Source organism: Ciona intestinalis, chromosome 3 (assembly GCF_000224145.3).
Source record: "Ciona intestinalis chromosome 3, KH, whole genome shotgun sequence".
Lineage (NCBI taxonomy): Eukaryota > Metazoa > Chordata > Ascidiacea > Phlebobranchia > Cionidae > Ciona > Ciona intestinalis.
This window is the reverse complement of record NC_020168.2, coordinates 4,720,163-4,741,541: the sequence shown is the minus strand read 5'-3', so window position 1 is coordinate 4,741,541 and position 21,379 is coordinate 4,720,163. Positions and strand designations below refer to the sequence as shown.

The 21,379-nt window shown below is 34.2% G+C and overlaps 4 protein-coding genes across 7 annotated transcripts in view; 2 read left to right on the top strand and 2 right to left on the bottom strand.

The window, feature by feature from the left end:
• Positions 1–450: 450 nt before the first annotated feature.
• Positions 451–2,225, bottom strand: LOC100176941 (elongation factor 1-beta-like). The gene is made up of 6 exons (XM_002122782.5): positions 2,050–2,225; positions 1,722–1,844; positions 1,312–1,505; positions 861–986; positions 646–713; positions 451–577 (listed from the first exon to the last, which is right to left on the bottom strand). The coding sequence occupies exons 1-6, from the start codon at positions 2,127–2,129 to the stop codon at positions 491–493; spliced, it is 678 nt and encodes a 225-aa protein (XP_002122818.1). The 5' UTR covers positions 2,130–2,225; the 3' UTR covers positions 451–490.
• A 650-nt stretch (positions 2,226–2,875) lies between these two features.
• LOC100179271 (protein phosphatase 1 regulatory inhibitor subunit 16B-like) lies at positions 2,876–12,790 on the bottom strand. Of its 2 annotated transcripts, XM_018811210.2 has the most exons (12): positions 12,645–12,790; positions 12,027–12,193; positions 11,564–11,634; positions 10,310–10,455; positions 9,522–9,625; positions 8,461–8,585; positions 7,565–7,690; positions 7,121–7,199; positions 5,832–5,964; positions 5,098–5,209; positions 4,824–4,919; positions 4,067–4,399 (listed from the first exon to the last, which is right to left on the bottom strand). In XM_018811210.2, the coding sequence occupies exons 1-11, from the start codon at positions 12,707–12,709 to the stop codon at positions 4,839–4,841; spliced, it is 1,209 nt and encodes a 402-aa protein (XP_018666755.1). In that variant the 5' UTR covers positions 12,710–12,790; the 3' UTR covers positions 4,067–4,399; positions 4,824–4,838. The 2 variants fall into 2 exon arrangements, with proteins under 2 accessions (XP_002122972.1, XP_018666755.1); XM_002122936.5 differs by lacking the exon at positions 4,824–4,919 and having other exon boundaries at positions 2,876–4,399.
• LOC108951127 lies at positions 9,624–16,874 on the top strand. Of its 2 annotated transcripts, none has more exons than XM_026833953.1 (7): positions 9,624–9,680; positions 13,987–14,140; positions 14,518–14,605; positions 14,847–14,952; positions 15,459–15,617; positions 16,177–16,315; positions 16,741–16,874. In XM_026833953.1, the coding sequence occupies exons 2-7, from the start codon at positions 14,001–14,003 to the stop codon at positions 16,760–16,762; spliced, it is 654 nt and encodes a 217-aa protein (XP_026689754.1). In that variant the 5' UTR covers positions 9,624–9,680; positions 13,987–14,000; the 3' UTR covers positions 16,763–16,874. The 2 variants fall into 2 exon arrangements, with proteins under 2 accessions (XP_026689754.1, XP_026689755.1); XM_026833954.1 differs by lacking the exon at positions 9,624–9,680 and adding an exon at positions 13,695–13,762.
• The window catches only part of LOC100184716 (helicase with zinc finger domain 2), a 21,782-nt gene continuing 17,158 nt past the window's right edge, over positions 16,756–21,379 (top strand). For both annotated transcript variants that reach the window (XM_009859865.3, XM_026833952.1), the window contains exons 1-8: positions 16,756–16,892; positions 17,281–17,461; positions 18,719–18,808; positions 19,134–19,215; positions 19,482–19,598; positions 20,082–20,261; positions 20,585–20,778; positions 21,009–21,209. In XM_009859865.3, the coding sequence (XP_009858167.2) occupies positions 17,439–17,461; positions 18,719–18,808; positions 19,134–19,215; positions 19,482–19,598; positions 20,082–20,261; positions 20,585–20,778; positions 21,009–21,209 (887 nt within the window). In that variant the 5' untranslated portion in view covers positions 16,756–16,892; positions 17,281–17,438. The remainder of the gene's footprint in view (positions 16,893–17,280; positions 17,462–18,718; positions 18,809–19,133; positions 19,216–19,481; positions 19,599–20,081; positions 20,262–20,584; positions 20,779–21,008; positions 21,210–21,379) is intronic.

The following is a 21,379-nucleotide window of genomic DNA, read 5'->3' as shown; positions in this document are numbered from 1 at the left end:
GTGCCGAGGGAAAATGAGTCGTCATAACACCGGTGTCTGTTTAATATACACCTTATGCCCGCTTCTGCGTTACCACGTTTGTATCTTATTGGAGATGAGCATTTTCTGTGTGACCGGGTTAACCACTGTATTGGATCACTTAGTTTGAGAAGTTTCTGTCTTGCTCAATGGCACACACGACCACAATCGGATTGGTCTATGTCACTTCAAGTTTACCACTCGTGCACTAATAAATGACGGTTCTGCATTTGCGTGTTACTACATTAAACGAATGCAACTTACTTTATCCTCGCGAGGCGGGAAAACGACAGTCGTTATAATAGGGACGTTCTGTTTCGTACACCTCGTTGCTGCCTACCAGTTACCACGTATGCAACTTTGTGGTCGACAATACTATATCATCAAGAATCGAGTACTCGTTTAGCATGAACTCCTATGCACACAACATAGTAATTTATGGAACATGATTTTTATTGAATCTATAACAAATCTAAACTTTGTTAAAGGCGGCAATGTCAACAGATTGAACTAAATCTTCGTTTTTCGTGATTTCTTCATCAAGAAAATCAGTGGAGATCTGTATCGAAAACAAAGAGCATTTTATACAAAGATTTTTATTTAAAGGCAAACATTGGGTATTCATACCTTATCGTCTTCCACAACACAGGAAATTTGTAACTTCTTGATTCCGTATCCAATGGCAACCAATTTAGCTGGAACGAAAAGCAATTATAAAATTTTTTAAACAAAGAAAAAACAGAAGTGTGAACTTTACAATCAATATACTACAAGTGTTAGCACACATAATCTTACTTTACAAAAAAACACAAAATTTCGGGAAAAACAATAAGATTTCTTACATGCTCCCCAAAGTAAGCCATCAGCTTCAATATCCCGAACACATTTTTCAACTGCTGCCATGTCGGTGTCGTCTCCCCACGGTTTAACATCCAGGATAATGTTGGACTTCGCAATCAGAGCTGGCTCTAAAATAAAACACGGTTTACAAAAAAGCTGCCAAGGAACAGTTAAACACTTTAAGATACAACTTACACACATGGTATAATGTGAGCGGGCACTAAGTGTATGAAATGGCATACTTCTACTCAGTAGTGTATCCAGAAAAAAAAATATGAGAAAGTTCTTAAAAAAAATTCTTTTGTATTTTTTTAAAAAGGGAATTCACGAACCCCAACACCCCGTCTGGCTGCCCCGCTGCTTGTACTAAAACTCTCGGCCAGTAGCACAAGTATAATTTGATAAAAAATATGCAAAGCATAACACACTTCAAAGTTCACATTTTCGACTAACTTTTGCTCTTTTTCGCGGCATACGCAGCAAGTCGGTCTTCTCTGATCTTCTTATCTGCTTCACTTTCCTCTTCTTCATCTGATCCGAAGAGATCAACATCATCATCGGAGTCTTCGTCACTTTCTGCAGCTGCTGTTCCGTTTGTGACAGCTGATGGTCCGCATTGTTCAAGGGCTTTCTTAACACCAGGGAGACTGAAAGAAATAAAAGACAAATCAGTTGGATTTTAAAAAATGTCATGCCACATTGGTACTTTTAGTTTTCAGTACTACTTCATGGTAAAAAGAAGATCAAAAAATCAATTTAGAGGTTATAGGACAGGGGTTATCCTAGTACAAATAGGTGAATTTTTACTCTTTTATTTTATACATGAACATGGATTATCAAAGTAAAATTTACAAACAACCAACCTGGCAAATTTGCATTGATAGGATTTCATGTGGTTGTACCATCTCAACGCATGGCAGAATTTGGATGCTGGTGCTGCGGAAATGGCCGCGAAGACGACCACGTCAACTTGGGATGGAACATACCTGGAAGAATAAAAACTCGGTTTGAAGATTCACTGGGGTAAATACAGCTATGAGGCATTAATGTTCGACTTTTTCATTTCCTTTGTTACTTAGGTATTCATATTGTGCATTAGTACACGCAACGGCGCAATACTCTTCGAATTTTCGTTTTGGGTAATTACGAAATCAAGTTAGGCATTAAAACGGTATGACTCTATATACTTACCCTTCAATGTAGCTTTTATCGGCCAAATAATTATTAAGGGCAGTGAGACCTGCATCAGTTTTTAAATTTCCGAAACCCATTTTGGTTAAATTAAAGTTACCACAGAGAAAACTAATTCAATTAAACTGCAAACCGTTGCCTGGGTAGAGAAAAGGACAGCGTGTTTTCTCGAAGTCAAAATCTTCAGACAACCTACAACGCATCCGTTATAGTTGGTTTAAAATTTTCATCAGCCGTTTAACTAGATTTATCTTTTGCGAAAAGTTATCGTTAGTGTATTTTAAAACCAACCAAGCATCGTTATGCGTTTTATAATAACAGTTTATACTTAAACTGAAAATTAGGTTTTCTATCTGTCTTTAAGACGTATTTCGCTCTAATTTAGTCTTATAGGATCTAAACATATTGCGTGGCGTTCAGTGCTGCCCAAAGAGTTTTGTCCGAAATTCGGATTAATTTATTTTTAATTTAAAGGGGGGTATTAGTTATTTACTGAATATTTCGAATTAGGTAAAACAGCTTGTTCGTGACAAACACAAATATTTGTAACAAACAAACCATATTTGTTTCTGAAAAACAAAAAATATCCTCAGGAACAAAATATATAGTAGGGTTGGGAAAGATGGGACACATTTTTGTTCTGTTTTATTTTATCGTCTAATTTAGTAGTAAACAAAGAACAATCGAAGAATTATAAAACTAAATGTGTTCAATCTTACCCCACGGACCTATATTTAATATAGTGTATGTAACAGATGAGTAGTACCTTGTAGGCTAACAGTTGATAAACTGTTGGTCTATAACATCTTACCGACACGGCAATAAATACATAGGAAACACTCTACTTTATTAGATAATGAAACAACACGAGCCAATCATAGCCAGCATTGCACTGCAAATGATTGTGGAAAATTAATTCAACTAACAAATGCTTCTTATATATTTGGTGAGGACTTAAAAGGTCACGAAAAAAAACAAGAAAAACATTTGATAGAATTGTCGGGTACGGATTGCACGATTAGCTACAAAACCAAAGCGAATGAAACAGATGCTACATATAGTGGGGTAGAAATTGTAACACCATTATTCACAGTTGGACAAGATATTTGGACCGCTTGTACTGAGTTATAAAACGCAATTTCACACGTATGGTTGGCCAGTTTTCAATTCGGAGATCGGGTATAGCTGTCAAACAAAGCGTTACGACATTTTAAATTTGGAAGAGAAAAATACTAAGCGGGAATATGATGCTACCACTTTGTGGGATAGATTGAAGTACGAAGGTTTATTGCACGTTTGCTATAAGGCTTGTGACCTTGGGATTTATACCGTGTATATGAAGTTATGTTCGTTACAAGGTCCCAGCGGTAAACACGGTTCTTGAAGCCATGGTAGTGATATAGTCCGGTGTAGCAGCGGTAATAGCCGGCGTGTGAAGCAAAGTGGATATTCGTGTGGGGTGTCATATCTCAGTGACAAGCAATAAGTGCAGTTCAGCAAATCAATGTCACAATCAATAAACATGCGATCCGAGTATACACTCTGTGATCAAATACAGTGTCGTATAATAAATAGGGATGCACACCTTTCTGCAAGCGTAGCAACGAGTTGCTTGCCGTGCAGCAAAATAAGCAAAATCGATTACTTAGAATTTGAATAACATCACAGTTTCCAGAAGGTTTTCGTACAAGGTCTTACAAACGCCGGATTTTTACCGTATTTTAACGAAGCAATCAATAACTGGAGAGGATTGTTTCAACAAAATGCGGACTGTGACGTCACTGAAACGGATTGTTCGTCGCATTCTTGCATTGTGAGCACATTACGGCAGAAAACGGAACATTTGGTAGAGTACAACGTATAACGAAAGAAATAAGCGATAAACTCTATAAAGCAATCCGGATTACGAAAATAAAATATGTTAAAGAATTAAGCAGCTTCGTTTCTTGCGACTTTTCGAACCAGCGACTTGTTGGTATATAGCCAACCTGTCGCCGTCCAGGGCAGGAGATCCAATGGAACGAGATTTGTGGGCGGCTGGATCTCCAGCGTCTTTTGATCGTCGTTTCTTGTAATCAGATAATGTCTCGCCCTCTTTGCTGGATAGAAGGCCGTTTTTTGATCGTTTGGTCGGTACGGATTTGTCGTGATCTGCAGTAGAAGGGGTGGGCTTCGAACCCTTGTTGTTGTTGTCGCGTTTTGGAGCCTCGACTGGGGCAATGTCTTTCCGATTTTCGGTCGAAATGTTCGATTCTGACGAGAGGGAGTCGGAATCGTTCGATGTTTGGACGTAATTTCCCTCTAAGTCATGAGATGTCAAGAGATTCGGCTGTGGCTTGGAAATAGGAACCTGTAGGAATGTGAAAAGAGAATTTTAGGTTGGTGAAAAAAATCGTGACGTTTTCACTGTTTTGGATTAATTTGTTATTTCAGAAAAAAAAAGAAATTTTAAACTGAGGAAAAATAAGAAAAACAGGATTTTTAATTAAATAAAGTAAATAACGGAAAGGGTTTAATTGCGTGTTGGACCATCTGTAGAGAAGTGAATCGATTTTGCGTTCCTGGGTCCGAATTTTAGATATAAACGTATTTTGAAGATTGGTGTTCCGTTGAAATTAATATTAAACAAGAAGCTTGTCTGCTGTACTTGGATGAAGTCCATGCACCGACGTGCGATGACCGTTGATGGGAAACAAGAAATGAATGAGGCATGCCCACGAGGAAATGCAAAGGGGAACCGTGCAAACAAAAAGGACACGATGCCAGCGCCTTACCGTGTGCGGAAAACACTATTTGTCGTGTTTGTCCTTCTTTTTACGGGTGGGAAATTTTGGCAATGAAAAAAACTTGAAGCTCTTCTTCGCAGTGGACTGCACGGTCAAGGAAACAGAATAAAAGCGGTTTAACGGCGAAACGAGAGTTGTTAGATGCCTTAGCTAGTCTAAACTTGACAAACATCAAGGCGGTTAATGGTTGTGCGTTTAAACGAAACAACCCGCAGCAAAATTGAAGCTAAAAGTAACAAAACAACGGCCATGGATAACTTACCATATCCGTCTCGGTGTCTTGCCCTTTTATCCAGAACTGAGCCTCGGATTTTGCCTCGACGGCTGAAATTCCATTCTTTTTATCTCGCTTGCTACGACCTTTAAACGATTGGCTGTAACGGAAAGTTAGATTAAAATAAATAAACTCTGAGAGTTGAAAAATCGGCTAAATCCTCTACAGTGATTTAATTACCCTCTGTTGGATCAAGGAATCGAAAAAAACGAATGTTATACGTTTCCCCATTCGTACTATCTATTGGGAAACTGTAACCCACGTTTTTGACCAGTAAATACACTTATTAGATCAAAGCGGTTCCACAACGTTGTAGGTCAACATACGCGGTTCAACCCGTGGTTTTCCGTGCAAGGAATTTGCCCTGAGCGCCAAGAAAGCGCATACATGAAACCATTGTTTGCTATTAGCTTTAAAAACAGTTTGGTTACGCTCATTTGCTTATGGCTGAAAATGAACATTCCTTAAGCCTAAATAAAGTGCAACCTACCAATGCTCAAGTCCTGCTAAAACGAGAAACACGAGCTATTAATTTCAGCCGTGCGTTTTTGTGATAATATTACCACACAGTACATAAAACTCGTTCATTTGCTTATGGCTGAAAATGTACAGCCTGTGCAAGAGTGCGTTTCTGTGATAATATTATTGCACAGCACATAAAATACGTTTAACGTTTACAGAGGCGTTAAAAGAGCTTCGTTATCTAAAGGGAGTTTGCCTACCCCCGCATTCCAGATGCTCTAGCGTGGCTGTTTCGACCGTTCGATTTCAGGAAACCGTGGAACTTCTTTCGCTTTTCTTTTTGCGATTTGAGTTTATTAAGCAGGGCTTTAATCTCTTCGTCCTCCGTTACATCTGGGAGTTTAATGAGCTTGTTAAAAACGGTAAATAAAAAATTTTATAGTTTAATTTATTTTTTTTACAAAAACTTGTCATTTTTGTTGGAGTCCATTATTTATACGAAAACACCCGCAATGGTAAAATAAATATTTAACCTCGTTTAAGGTTTAAAAACGGTTAAAGTTGACTTATAAGGGGGCAAACAATGGACAATTTTTGTAAATAAGTAAGATTAGGGTTAAGTATTGTACCAAAGCAAATTTTGCCACGTTGTTCACTATGTTGCAAAATTTGCATGGAATGAGTGGTAAAGTCCATGTTATGAACTTCAAAGAGCTGACACGCTGTGTGTTTGTGGTTAATTATTACTCAATCTTGACACGTCACATGTTAGGATAGAAGTGTGTGGCATAAGCTTAACGTTGGGGGTGTCTACGCAACTTTGACCAAAAGTTGACATCATATGTTTTAAAACCCAGTTTTCAACAGTTTTTACCCTGCTGTTAAACTGTTTACTTTTTACCCTGCCGTATAAGGTCACTATGCAAGCAGGGATCAAGTATATTGCATTCACCACATTAATCAATGTGATTCCTTATGTTTAAAAACTAGAGCGTTTTAGAAATGTCACTCCAGATTTTGTCTACAATAAGTGACACCTATGACATCTTGGCAATGTAACTCAAAATATCAATCACTGTATATAATTTGCTGGTGCATGGGAATACACTGTGTTAACTGAAACCCTCAAGGGTCGTCGGAGTGGCTTAAAAGTCAATACACTCATAAGCTAATACTAAACCAACTCCGGAACAACAGTTAATTGTTGTTTTAGCTCTTGAGAGCGGCGCAGAATAATCAAAATTCCATGCCCCACTTGAAGCTTAATTTGAGCAAAGAACAGAAGTCAAGTGCAACATGGCGTGGTGATTAACTATTACCAATGCTACCATGTGATGTATTGATCCTGAAACCAATTAGCTGACCACTACTGCAAACTGCAAGGGTGTATAGCATTCGGGGTAATCTATATACCAAGTAACCTGTAGTACGATTTATCGAGTTTTATAAATTATTAATCTGCTAGATGCATTGCTGTTGGCATATCTCCAATTCCAAGAAAAGTAATTTTAAACATTGAAATTTGGGTAGGTAGTTGGTAAATGTTTACCTGCAGGAAGCTCTCCCAGTTTATTCTTAATTGAAGGGTCACCGTTGGACTCAAGGCCAAGAATCTCAACAATATCCATCTAAAACATGAAAGTCATATTAGATATACTGCATGTAACATCCTATTATATCATTTTCTCTGTTAGCAAAATAGTTGCTGAATTTTTGAACAACATTTCTCCATGAAGTAAAATGTTGCGCCGAACAGTGATAAGGATATCATATTACACTGATCTGATTTTGCATCTACAAAAAGGAAATTCATATTCGACATACTGCCCACCACAATACAGCAGTTTCTCTATTAGCAAAATATTGTCCTATCAAATGTTGCTGAACTTTTGAACAACATTTTCCTATAAAGTATTGTGTTACACACAAAAAGTGATAAGAATATCATGTTACACTGATTTGATTTTTCATCAGTTCATCATATAGTTTGTACCTGGCACCAGCAAGCTGCAGCATGCAGTGGGGTCCATCCATCATTATCCTGGATGTTTACATTGGTAGTTTGAAGAAGGAAGTATCTAGTTAGGTCCACATAACCATTTGCGGCAGCAATGTGAAGCTGGAAAAGCAAGCAGTTCAGAAATAAATATACAGCTCATAAAAAATCGAATTTTCCCTGGCTCTTATTTAGGCTGTATGATTTGATTGTGTTGCGTAATTTACGCTGCTTAATGAAGATAAAACAAGCTGGTTTATAATTACAAAGCGCAACTACGCACTGTAAGTGATTCAGACCAGGTTTGAGTGTTGTAACGGGAAGCAAAACAACTCTTAGTGTGAAACCTATGCTGGGTGGTGAGTCACTGCACAGCACTCAACGTAATAACACACATGGATGGCTAATTAAAGCTATTGCGATCGTTTAAATATAACTTTCTAAAATACACCAGATGTTGTAGAAACTAGGGCAAAATGTATAGGTACACTGTCATAGTGTCATACACAGTAAAACTAATGTTCAACAAAAATATACAAAATACAATATTTGATTTCATAAAAGACTTGTTAAAATATTGGTTTTAGAAGGTTTTAAAACAGTAATAACTAGAAGGGGCAATGAATATGGATTAAACACTGGTGTTTACACCTATACACCAGTTTGGTTAAACAATAACTGTATTGATTTTGTCCAATAAGCGTTTGGCTGGTGACTCGAAAAACAGGTCATATTTTAGTATAAGTTGGTTAAACAATGTAAATGTAATTGCCCATAAAATGCTGTACCATTGAGCCAATACTTTTAAAGGTTTGTTTACTATCATAGTCAAAAATCAAAAACTGAAGTTAATGCAAAAATTTTTACGATAGAAACTAACAATGATAACTTACAATGGTAGCTCCATTCTCATCCTTTTTCTCAATATCTCCCCCACTTTCAACCATAGCAACAACATCCTCCATGATTTTTCGCTCTTTCGCCGACCTTGAATCATTTATTTCTTCCTGGGTTATACCTGAAGTAACATGGAAATGATTTTAAGCAAAGCCATATTGTTAGGGGTGCCTAGGAATGGATGGGGCACCCTAACTTTTGAAACAAGGGTGGCATCATATGCTTGTGACTTCCGGTATCCTCAGTAAAGATACTTTAAATAAACACCTGAAGTAACAAGCCATATTGTTAGGGGTGCCTAGCTCTAGAAAGTTTCCCCAACTTTTAAAACAGGGCGGGAGTATATGTTTTAACACCTAAGTTGCACATTTAAAACAGCTTTTATCCTGCTGTTTGGTGTCTACAACCAAGCTGAGTCAAAGAATATTGCATTTACTATTTACCACATTAATTTCCAAGGTTTTCTTAAGTTATAAGTTGATAACTATACAATGTGTAACTGTATTCAAACAAAGTCACCTCACACTCCACTAAAAATTGAAGAATTTGATAGCAACATATCAATAAAAATATAAAACGAACATTAAGACCCAATTATATGATTAAAGCTTATGGTCCCATGATTTCTGAGTAAGAGAGTTAACATCACATTAAACAGCTTACATATTGGTTACTATTTATACAAAGCAACGTCATACTCATACATCTGTTGCAATTATGTAAAAGGGCAATTGTGATGCAATCTTTAATATGACTGTTGCATGTAATTGAAAGCATTGCTAACAACAAAATCAGATTTTAATACATTTAAAAGAGTTAAAAGTGTTTTGTGTAGAAAGAAAAAATTTCAATTTAACAAAATTCAGCGAGATCCCTTTTGACTTTATAAGAAAAAAAAACTTTAAAATTACTCGCTATGGCTAGTATCTAACTACATTGTCAACAAAACAAGCATGTCTATGTAAGTCTTTTGGGATTTGTATAAAAAATTCAATAAAAAATTCAATAAAAAATTTGATGATCAAATGGCCCATACAGTTTCCATAAAACATGGTACCTTTTTTAGCCATAGCACGCTCGATATAAACCAGTGTGTCTTCTTCTTCACAGATATCATACGGCATATTTTGGTCAGCATTAAGCGAGAGAAGGTTAGCGCCCCTGTCGAAACATGTAGCAACATCATTTCTACATCATTGGCTGCTAAACTACACAGGTGAGGCAGATTTGCGGTTTAAGTCATATTTACAAACTTCCTGACATTAGGAATAGATGAATTACAGTCTGTGTGTTTAAGGTTATGGATTCTGTTTGGCTAAGTTAAACAAAACTTCAAAAAGTTATTCAAGCAGTTACAAAACGTCGGGATGGATTTAAGGAAAATGACATTAAACCATTTGCACTGCCAATAGTTACGCCTTAAATTTCAATGTCGGAAATATGGATTGTGGACGAATGTCATTGAATTGAAATATATCTTCCTATGGCTACCAAAACCAAGTTATTAATTGTCACCTCAAAACCGAGGGTAAACGTATGGGAGAAATGGTTATCCAAAATCAAGCCCCCTATATATGATTTGATACACAACAAAAAATTATATTTTTTGCTTATTAATAAAAAACTAAACTTCTTTAACTGGTAGCCTAATCATAATAATAACTTTGTTTTTCTCTTTGATTAGGGTAGCAAAGATTTAGAAATACTTTAAACAAAAAGACAGTATATTGCGACAAAACAACAGTTGTTAGAACACGCTTACAGTTAAAAACATTTTACATTTATTTGGAAGAAATAAGCGTGGCCGCTACACTTATAAGAACGATATAAGTTAAGCATGCTTACCTATCCACAAGGATTTGTGCAATGTTGGTGTGTCCACACGTACAAGCAGCATGGAGTGGCGTCCAGAACTCACTGTCCACTGAGTTAACGTAAGCGCCGTTCTCCAATAAAAGTTCAACGATTCCGTCAAAATTATCAATGCACGCCTGTAATGGATAGTTTGCTTTTCATAAACGCAACAGTTGCATATTTTGAGAATGGCAGTAGCAGGATGCATGGAGAAGGAAGCTAATCATGACATCACATACTAATACTACTATGCATAAAAAGCTTGTTGTATTGTTAACAGAGACAAAGAACTGTTGGAATAAGCATATTACAAAAATCGAGTCCTCATCAGAAATATAAACATGGGTTTGTGCTACAATTGAATTTGCAGCAATTATAAATATAAGTTTGGGCTACATCTTTTTTATATCATTCTGTCTTCTACCAAACTATAACTTATGAAATAGCCAACTATAGCAGTGCCATGGTAAAAGGTAAAGTTATTCAATCCCAGCATAGCAACTGACATGGCTTATGAATTTGAAAACATAATTAAATATTGCCACGTAATAAAGAGGGTTTGTAAACGGTACAGTGGGCAACACTTGAATTGTGTAAACGGTCTAGAGCGCTACACTTAAAGTGTAGAGATTATTACATAAGCTTGTAATTTAATACTCTTTAACATTTAATAGCTATGGCAGCTTTATAGCTTAACCTATAAATCCACACTAGCATAAAAAGGTGATTAAAAATAGTGCTTGCAGCTAAAGAACTAACGATGCGGTAAATAAAAATTAAAAAACATGAGCAGAACTGCATTTTTACATCTAAAAAAATTGGTCAATGGAATGGAGAATTTTTATTTTAATTCAGCTTGAATTAACATGTAAAATTTTATTCTAAGTGAGTGAGGTTCTTCAGTATGGCACACCATGGGATTTGAGATTTAGGCCAAAGTTGGCCTATTTCCTTAACACCCAGGGTGTTACAGTCCATTAGTGACCTTGGTAATGTCCGTTAAGTGTCTCGCTCAAGGACACATTCACTATCAATTGCAGCGGACATCAGTTACTATGCAAACACCTAGGCACTAAGCAATGGCACCAGACCAAAAACAATTCTTAAAAAAAACTGCATTGCATAATTTCCAAGCATTACTAAAAATGGACGACTTGGGCAACATGATATTTTAAACACATTGACACCAAAATCATGAGGATTCTTTTATATATACACATAGATATACAATAGTAAGCATTGTACCTGATGTAGGGCAGTTAGGCCATCATCATTTGCTTCATTCGGGTTAACTTTACTTTCAAGCAGATGTTTTACTGTAATATTAGCAAATTAGGTTTAAATATTTATGTGCTTTAATTGATTTTCATAGGCACAAAATTTAATGATGAATTATGTGAAATTGAAATTTAACTATGGGATGTGAGATATATGTGATACCTATGGTACGGTATACCCATAGGAGAAGTCATCAATGTCTAGTTTGTGTCAAGATATTAATTTAAACATCAAACATGTTACCGTGTTAAACTTAGTGTATTTTTCAATTAATTGTCAGGTTTACTTCATTAAGCCCTAATAAAATATAATAAAATATATATATATATAAATAATTAATTTTTAAAAGAAAAACAGTCCACAATTTTTTTTTGGAAACTCAAATTTTAAAATTCATACAAAAGTTAGTATTTTAATATATGAGTTTCACCTTCATCATAATCATTCCTGGCAGCAGCTTCAAGCAAAGTTACGCAATCCCCAAATTTAACAGACTTTCCAAGATTTGCTTTAGGCTTGTTTGCATCATTTAGTTTTTTCTCATATTCATTCCATTTTCGAATTTGTTCAATTCTTCTTTTTTGAGCATGATTTAACCTGGAAATGGAAAAAAGGTTATTTCGGAAATAAGACATTGCATACAGAGCCTATAGGACTATTCAATTATTTAACTTTTTATTGTATAATGAATTCTATTTATCGTTATAATATGAATGTTCTGTTTTAGGCAACCTCGTGCCTGCTTACAAGTTAACGCAAATCAAATATTAAAAATATAATTAAGGACAATGTCATTGCATTTAGGGCCTCGAAACCATATTATTATTTTTAATTTATGTAAAAAAAATAAATTGAAAAATTGAGTGTCAAAAAAATACAATACTATATTCAAATTATATAAATATTGTTTTGACCTCAAAATTAAAATCAGCAACAGGTTATCATTCAACTTTAAATAGAAACAAGTATTTTGTTTTGGACACGATGTGGACTGACGAATGAGTTTATGTGAAATTAAATAATATTTGTTTAAGCAATATAAACATACCTATCCTCAGTGCTCATGCTACTGACCACGGATAGCTCCGCTACAAGCGTTTCGTGGCTCACCATAATTATCTACAATTTAAATACAACTTGCTGATGTAAATCGGGGTAATTACAAAACTACTAGGCAGTGTCCATCATGAATCTGCACAATTATAAAACACGTGAAATTTAGAGGAAAAACTATCAAGTAGACGTTTTAACAACACGACAGCAAAGGCGCCTTTTTTCTAATTAATACGTGCACTAAACAATACACTTTTTACTGAAACTGCCACTTCATATTTAAATTGTATTATAGTGCAAAAAACGATATAGTAAATCACATTTATGTAGCGGAATCAAGCATATTATACATAAATTGCACAATACGCCGCTCTTTCGTTTTTTTTTCTTTCTTTCTTTACGTAGCCAGCTGCTTGACTCGACAGCGACAACATTAAAGTGATCGAACCACAACAAACAACATTATGATGAAGCGTGTAACAAAGGCTCTTCGACGTAAAGTTGAGTTTCTACAACATATATGGTCTCAATTGTGTATGTGTAACTTTTATTTTGACGTCAGATCGAAAAGGTTATATCAAAGAAGTATTTTACACTCATTACAAATACGTTGTTTCATAAATTTGTCTTTAAATGTTAGGTTTTATTAATGCAGCAATTTTAGCACTATCTTTTCCTTTCTCGGGTAAAGCCACTTTGAATCAATTTAACGCAAGGCCAATAATAATAAACAATCTGTAGCTATGATAAAGTACTATTTTAAACACACACTAACAATTAGAACCAAACACTGATAGTTTAAAAAGTTGATTAAACCGCTAAAATAATATCGACGATTGATTTTTGATACCAATGGACCAAATTAATAAACGATCTCAGAGCTGGGGAATCCCAGAAGTAGAAAGTTTGCTATCGCAATAAACAAATGAACAATACGAAAAAAAGAGGAAGTACAATTATACACAAAGGGTGAACTTACACCACGATCGAAACTGTATTCTCGCCCTGACGTGTTTCTTTTGTGTTAAGTCATATCATAGTCATATAAGCACGTACAACCAGAGTTAGGTTTTATTTAAGAGGAAGTCTGGAGGCACAAAGACATTTTTTAAAGTTAGTCGCCGTTTTTCCAACTGTAGTTTCAAAAGAAATGCTTTTAGTTTTACCATAAATAGTTGTTATTTGAAAATTGTGTTGTTTTATTCTTAAGATTGTAATGTATTAATGAGAGAAATTGTTAGGGTAGTTCATAAAAAGATCTGTTTTTCAAGTTTTTAGCCATTTGGTTTTATCTGTTGATAAAATTATTTTTCATAATTATTTTTCTGTTTTCCTAGAGGTTTCTACAACAATGGAAACAAATGTGGATAGTTTGAAATCTCATCTAGATAAAAGGGGTATACACTTGTATGTTGGTTGCTCATCATGTTTAGATAGAACTGAGGAATCTTTTCAAGTGAAGGAGCATTGCAAGTTAAGCAATAATCACCGGTAAACCGAGTTCTTCTTTTTTTGTTATTTTAAAATATTTTTTACTATTTTTTTTGCATTTTTTAATTTAAAAAAAATTAAGTTTACAATAATATGTTCATAAATGGGTATTAGTGAAGAATCTTCCATTACAGATTTGGGTATTGGTTTTGGGGTTAGTGGTTTGGGGTTATGGTTTAGTAGTTTGCAGAAAATCATTCTTCACTGGCACTAACCAGTTGTACAAGTTGTAATGGTCCACTGACTTTATTGTAGCAATACGAAAGAGATGTTTGTTTTAGGATTTTTTTTATGTAAAAAGTATAATTATGTGACATACTAAATGGTTGTATTTGCTTTGAAGTGCCTTATTTTAACACAGTTGTCTTGATTTACAGATGCAAGAAAAGAATTCTTGTGTATGCGATAGAGACCGAATTTCATTCACATTTTCATGAGATAAAAGCAACAGGAGGAAGGGGCCAAGTAAGCTTAGTACACAATATTAATTTGATGTTTCCTTATTGAAAGTAAGCATTTACCATGCAAACAATGGTGGTTCCTCGTAATAAAAAAGTAACTTTCAAAAACACAATCAGACTATTTTTTTATTTAAGCCTTTCCCCTTTTTTTTTACCTTGTGTGATGTTTTTCATTTTTTGCCTAATTTTATTTTCACATCTCTTCCAATTTGGACTTATCTACCACTGTTCCTTTGTTATTGCAGAACTCGACCCATACAGACATTGAAAGATCCATATTGTCTGCAATAAGTGATTATGGCTTATCAAGAGAAAGGGTTATACAATTATTAAAACCATCATGGTCTGCTGGTACGTATGTATATTTTTTTCTATAGAGTTTTTTCTCTATATTTGTTTTCAATAATGTATTTTAAATACATTGAAACATTGTCATTGTACCCTTTTACTTATTTCTAAGCATAACTATCTATGTAAACACAATCCTGTAGGTTTGTAAATGTAAAATTGAGTTTTCCAATGCCCCTTAATTTACAATTTTTTTTTATTATAACCTAATGTATAGTAGCCTGGGAGAAGGTGGGACACCTTTAGCACAATATCTTCAAATATCCTAATCGTGTTTTAAACAATTACAAACAGTCTGTTTTAATTCTTTAAATGTTCTTTGTTTACTACCAAGTGGGACAAGAAAATACAATAAAAAGGTATCCCATCTCCCCCCATCTTACTATATGTCAGTTCTCAAGTTCATATATCATAAAATAATAAAAAAATGTACTTATTTACTTTGAATTGTGGTTATGCCTAGAATTTCCTGGTTAGAACCACCAGTGTGAATTTAATTTTTGGTTTAGCCGAAGATAATGGGCAAGAAACAGTTCAACCTTGTGTATTGGATTCAAATAAGAGAACAATTTTGCAAAGTATGATTGGTAAAAAGGAGCTGAAAGGACGTTACTTTAAAGCTTGTGGTAGCTGTTATGAATTAAAACCAAGGATTATCATTGAGCGAGGTGGGTATCGTATTTGCTTGGTCTATTTTTGTAAAACAAGCAAATGGTCTGATATTTGCCAATGTTTAACTTTGTACAGACATCCTGTTTCATTTTTATCCTCTTAGTTGTACAATTCAGGTAACAATAAATGGATTTATTTTTTTACAGTACTCAGCGAATAAGAAATTAACTGTTATGTTACATTTTCTCCATTACATTGTGCCAGCCATTGTGTTATCCTATATAATACGGCTATTGTATATGTTATGTAGACCCTAAAGTGGTAATTACATTTATGTTGTTCTTGTTGTTCATCCAAGCGAGTATAATTAAGTTGCGCTCAAATTATTCATATTCAACATTAAGGACCACTAAGTATGAATAAGTAATTTGCTTGTTTTTGTTTTTGGAACAGAAATTTCCAAACCATGCAGCTGGTGTATGTCAGCACAGTATAATTAAGTTGCGCTCAAATTATTCATAGAGTATAATTAAGTTGCGCTCAAATTATTCATATTCAACATTAAGGACCACTAAGTATGAATAAGTAATTTGCTTGTTTTTGTTTTTTGAACAGAAAATTCCAAACCATGCAGCTGGTGTATGTCAGCACAAAATCTGATTGTGTTGGTGGAAAATTGCCCTAATAAGTTCAACCATGAGTATGAGGTTATCAGGGAGAGGAAATCTACATCTGGCAGAAATGAACTGTGCATGTAAGTCATGTCTATAAAAAAAATTAAAAAATCTTTTTTTTGAATTTATAAAAAATCATGTTCTCCCAGGCATATTTTTTTCTAAAATAGTTCTTTTTGCATTTATTTGCATTCAGGCATTTTAAGGTCGTATACAGGAAATCTTTTTCAAAGTGTATGACCCTAAACAGCCTGATGTACTAGTAGTATGTTGGGTTTATTATGGCTGTTTTAAAGTTCAGACAAAAATGAAAATAGTTTTATCAATAAAACTTTGTTGTCACGTTTCTATTCACCCAAAAAGATTAAATATGGATTTAAAAATCATTCACTTTAAAAAAGTTGGGAATCCTGATGTTAGAATATAAATTTCGATAACAATCCGCAAAAATACCATAAATTGCAATAAAAATCCGCAAAAATACCATTATTGGGATTTTTTTCAGGGATTGGGGTAAAAATAAATAGACATGTTCCCGCGGTGTTTCGTGCACCTTCGCACATGGAGAAGCAGAACGTCAAGTTTGGGATCTAAATATTCAGCATGGAATATCAAGGGATAATCTACTTGAATATTTTGGGCAAAACAGAAAATCCAGTAAGTTAGAATAAATTAACTAAAAGATAGTTCCATATTTAATATACTAATGGCTCCCACCCAGTGGTCACCAACAGGTTTTCTAAATTGTCAGCTATACAAAATATATAAAAAAAATAATTACCCACAAAGTTACATTAGTGGTAGTTCGTAAGCTGACACAAGGTGTATGAAACAGAAAACTCTTGTTATAACGACCGTCTTTTCCCGGCCACGCAAGGATAAAACCTGCCTGTTTGTATAGATACCTAACAGCAAAAAAATCTGTTTTACATTTAAACTTTGGTCTTAAATCATATGTCCCCTTGCTTAAAAAATAAAAGTGACTTTTCCTTTATTTACCTACCATTAACCCTAAATAATCAACATATTCCCATATTTTGAAAAGGAACCACCATCAATGGCACATTCCACTGCTCACTGTGCAGTGAAAACTTTGCTGATGGTCAACTCTTCTCCACACACTGTGACAGTTTAGGCCATCGTCGTTCTGTCACGACTGACAACTCAAATTGGAAATATGATCCACCCATCAGTTATTCCGATATGCGCCTATGCACAAATTACAAGTAAGTCATATCCTAGCATTGCAGAAACACAGTATATAATAATAATAATAATTCTAACTTTGTTTGTCTTTTCGATAACGGTAGCGAAGATTTAGAAATACTTTAAACGAAAAGACAGGATATAGCGACAAAACAACAGTTGTTAAAACACGCTTACAGTTAAAACATGTTTACATTTAATTGGAAAAAAAATCGCTACACGTAGCAGACAAACAAGCCATTTATGGTTAATTATTATCAAGAACATCCTAGCAATACAAAGAAAAAGTATATCCTAGCATAGGTGCTAAACATATTTAAATACAAATGTATTAATAGTTGGATGCATATTCCTATGAAACGAATCTAACTTATTAGCTCCCAATATTTACTTATTAAATGTAGTGCATATTTGGTCCCTATTTATTCATTGCAATATTAAAAAAATTGTGATATAGTTGCAACAGTGTATTGGGCATGGCATAAGGTTAAGCTTTAAATTCCGCGCCGTAGCACAGTTAGTTAGCGCGCCCGCCTCTAACCCAGAGGTAATGGGTTCAAGGCTCGTCGTTGCTACAATTGTGGGCGTATGTGTTCTTGTGCAAGACACTTAACGGCAATTGCTCCAACCCCTACAAAGTAACATACATGGTAATCTTGGTAACTCATAAGCTGGCAGGAGATGTATAAACACCCGTGTTTTAACGACTGTCGTTTTTCAGCCACGGGAGGATAAAGTAAGTTACATTCATACATTCAATTGAGCAATCCTTTTGTTTTTAAAATGAGATTAACTTGATTGACACATAGCATCATTACAGTTTAAACAAACATTCTTATCCTCAAAACAACTTGTTTGCCAAAAGCAACTGAGCAAACATTGTTATCTCTAGTTTGACATATAAAAACCTGTTGTAACCAAATTATCTGCTATATTATTCAAACATATGTCACATTTTGTATGCTGGAAATCTAACCAAATTTTGACACAATTTTTGCGAACTTTGGCACACTGTTTGGAGAATACATTAAGTTTCCCTAAAATTCCAACTTAAAAAACATCCAAGTAGCATTTTATTTAATGCGGTAGAAGAGTGATCCATCAAGACCATGCAAATTGTCAGCCATACCAAAAAAACTTTAAATATGTTGTCAGCCATACCAAAAAAACTTTAAATAACTTATAAGTAGGTAATGCGAGAATAAATATGTTTAATTCATTTATTCACTTTGTTGTGAGTTCACCAATTGTGATTTATTGCAATTTTCCCCTAAAAGATGCCGTGACAATACTTGTAACCTTGCCCACAAAGAAGAGGAACTTAGAGAATGGGAGCAGCGAGCAAAAGTAAAACAACTTAAACTTGAGTAAGTTATCTAACAAGTAATATCATCCTAATATGTGTATTATATATTTAACTCTACATCTATCCATGCTTTAAAAATGGAGCAAGGATTAAAGGTAAAGTTTAAATGTAGCAGTAAGATATGTGTGCATTAGCTGCTGTTTTGTTAACTGATAAAGTTCTTCTGGCAATTATTTATGTAATCAAGGTTTTAACATTTTGTCCAGTCGCCCTTTTCAGGGTTACTTTATATATATTTTTACAATATATTTTTTTGTACAATTTTTTTGAATCAATTCAGATTCTACTATTGGGTGATAACATGTTTAACTTATGTGTTTTGAAAGGTGGGCAAAGGGACACGGGCTTATGTCATTTGTACATCAGATAAATGAGGAGTATAACAACTCATATACATCGGCAAGTGTGGTAAGTTTACTTTGATAGTTGCGTAGTTAAGTTTGAATTGTAAATAATTGCATAGGTAGGTATTTAATGATGCTTTGTGTGTATAGGTGTGCTGCTATGTATGCCCTTGAATGTAATGGCTACTTTAAACTGTAACTTTTAGCTATTATACTTTATATAAAAAAATTTAGAAGCATCTTATAAAAAAGTTGACTTTATTATTGAATTTTACATTAAGTAGCCTACTAAAAATTAAATTAGACGTTGAAATATGTTTTCAAATTTAGATGAAGGAAAACCTAAATGAAGTTTCATGGAAGCTGAGCATGAAACCAACTGAACAAAAATGCCGAATGAAAGACGTTGTAACATGGACTTTAACCATCTCCTCAGTAGACGCCCAGGTTAACACAAACTCAATGCGTCATTATTTCCTATGCATTGTTGCTTTGTTTCCTCTTGGTTATAATAAGCGTGGGTTCTATTGTTAGACATCAAAGACTTTAATATTATATACAATATGGTTTAATTGAGTTTACCCAGTCATTGTTTGGTAATCATTTCTCTGAATTATTACCCAATAACCAAATTAAGAAAAAACAGCTGTAATGGCACAAGGTGTATATAACACACCTTTGGTATAACTTCAGGTGTTACTCTGCCACATTAGCCCAATCAAGCCCTATTAGTTTATTTATTTGTTCATTAATTTAATCATTACAGAAATTTAATAAATATTCCCCCGTAAGTAGCATATAATGCAACTTAATATTGGGCACAAGGTGTGTGAAACAGAACACTCATGTTATAACGACTGTCGCTGCCCGTCACTAAAAATATGAAATTTATTTATTACATTTATTCTAAAATATAATATATATGTTCAGGTTGAGAAACTGAACCATGTAGCTTTCATGAGGTTAGTGGACTCGTTAGAGGTCACAGCGGGATTCAATGTTCGTGCTGTGAGAGGAAAACAGATGACTGATTATGTCAAACACATTAATTATGAAACTTCGAACAAATATGAGAAATTCAACCTCAATAATGGAAGAGCAAAATTCAAGGTTTTGGTTTTATTGGAATTATTTTTATTTGTGTCAAAGAAATAGTGTTTTAATGCTAAAAATGTTTTTTTCTGATTTGTTGAACCGTACATACTAACTACATATCCAATTGTAATGTGGAAATATTAAAAACTTTTGCTATCAAATTTTACAATTATGTTTTCTGTTTAACAATAAAATATTACAGACAAGCCATATATACATGAAAATTATCATTTAAATGCTTTTTGCCTAGATTTATGTGTCAGAAAGTTTTTGTATTACCAAAAACGTTTTACAGATTGTACTTGTATTTAAAAAAAATGTATTCTTTTTTGCATTAGGTACAATTCAAGCCATCGACCTATGGGCTATTCTCAGACCGGCTGATCATTGAGTTACGTGGCTCAAAACGACCGGTTCTTTTCATCAGCTTCGATGTTCAAGTGGTTCCAGACAATGATATTGACATCGGCAAAACACTCAAATCTGACACAACTTGCTACACTGCTGAAACCAGTAGTTGGGAGCTAAACAGGTGATTTAATAATACAAAAACACACTGTTTATACTTTATACAAAAACAGCATAATTTTATTTATTTTACTTAACTATAAAATAACAGAAACATAACTATTTTCTAAAATGAATCTCTTCGAATAAGATGATTGTTTTACTCAATATTTTGTTGTTATTTTATAACACTAGAAAATGAGATTTAGTTTTAATAATACCAATGCTCCTACCATTGCTTATGTTTTTTAACAGAGAAATTGTCCATCTTGAAAATCATAATCTGTCAGACTTGGAAAAAGAAATTGCTCGCAAATATAAACGACCAGACGGTGCTATAGATAAGATTGACTTGGAGAAAGACTTGACAACTTCACTTGCTGTTGCCAATTATAAGCAAGAGATGCATTCATTCCTATACCGAGAAGAAAAAGCAAGAGAGAATGTACTTTCAAAGTGAGCTCCTTCTAAATTACCATAAAGTTTGATCAAATACTGTTTATTTTTTGTTGTATATTTTAAGTGAAAGGTTACTGGCCCTTTTCTAAAAATGCATTGATTTCTATTAGAATGTTATTTTTGAGATGCTTGTTCCCTTCTGCTTATAAAGTTTAAAAAGAAAAAAT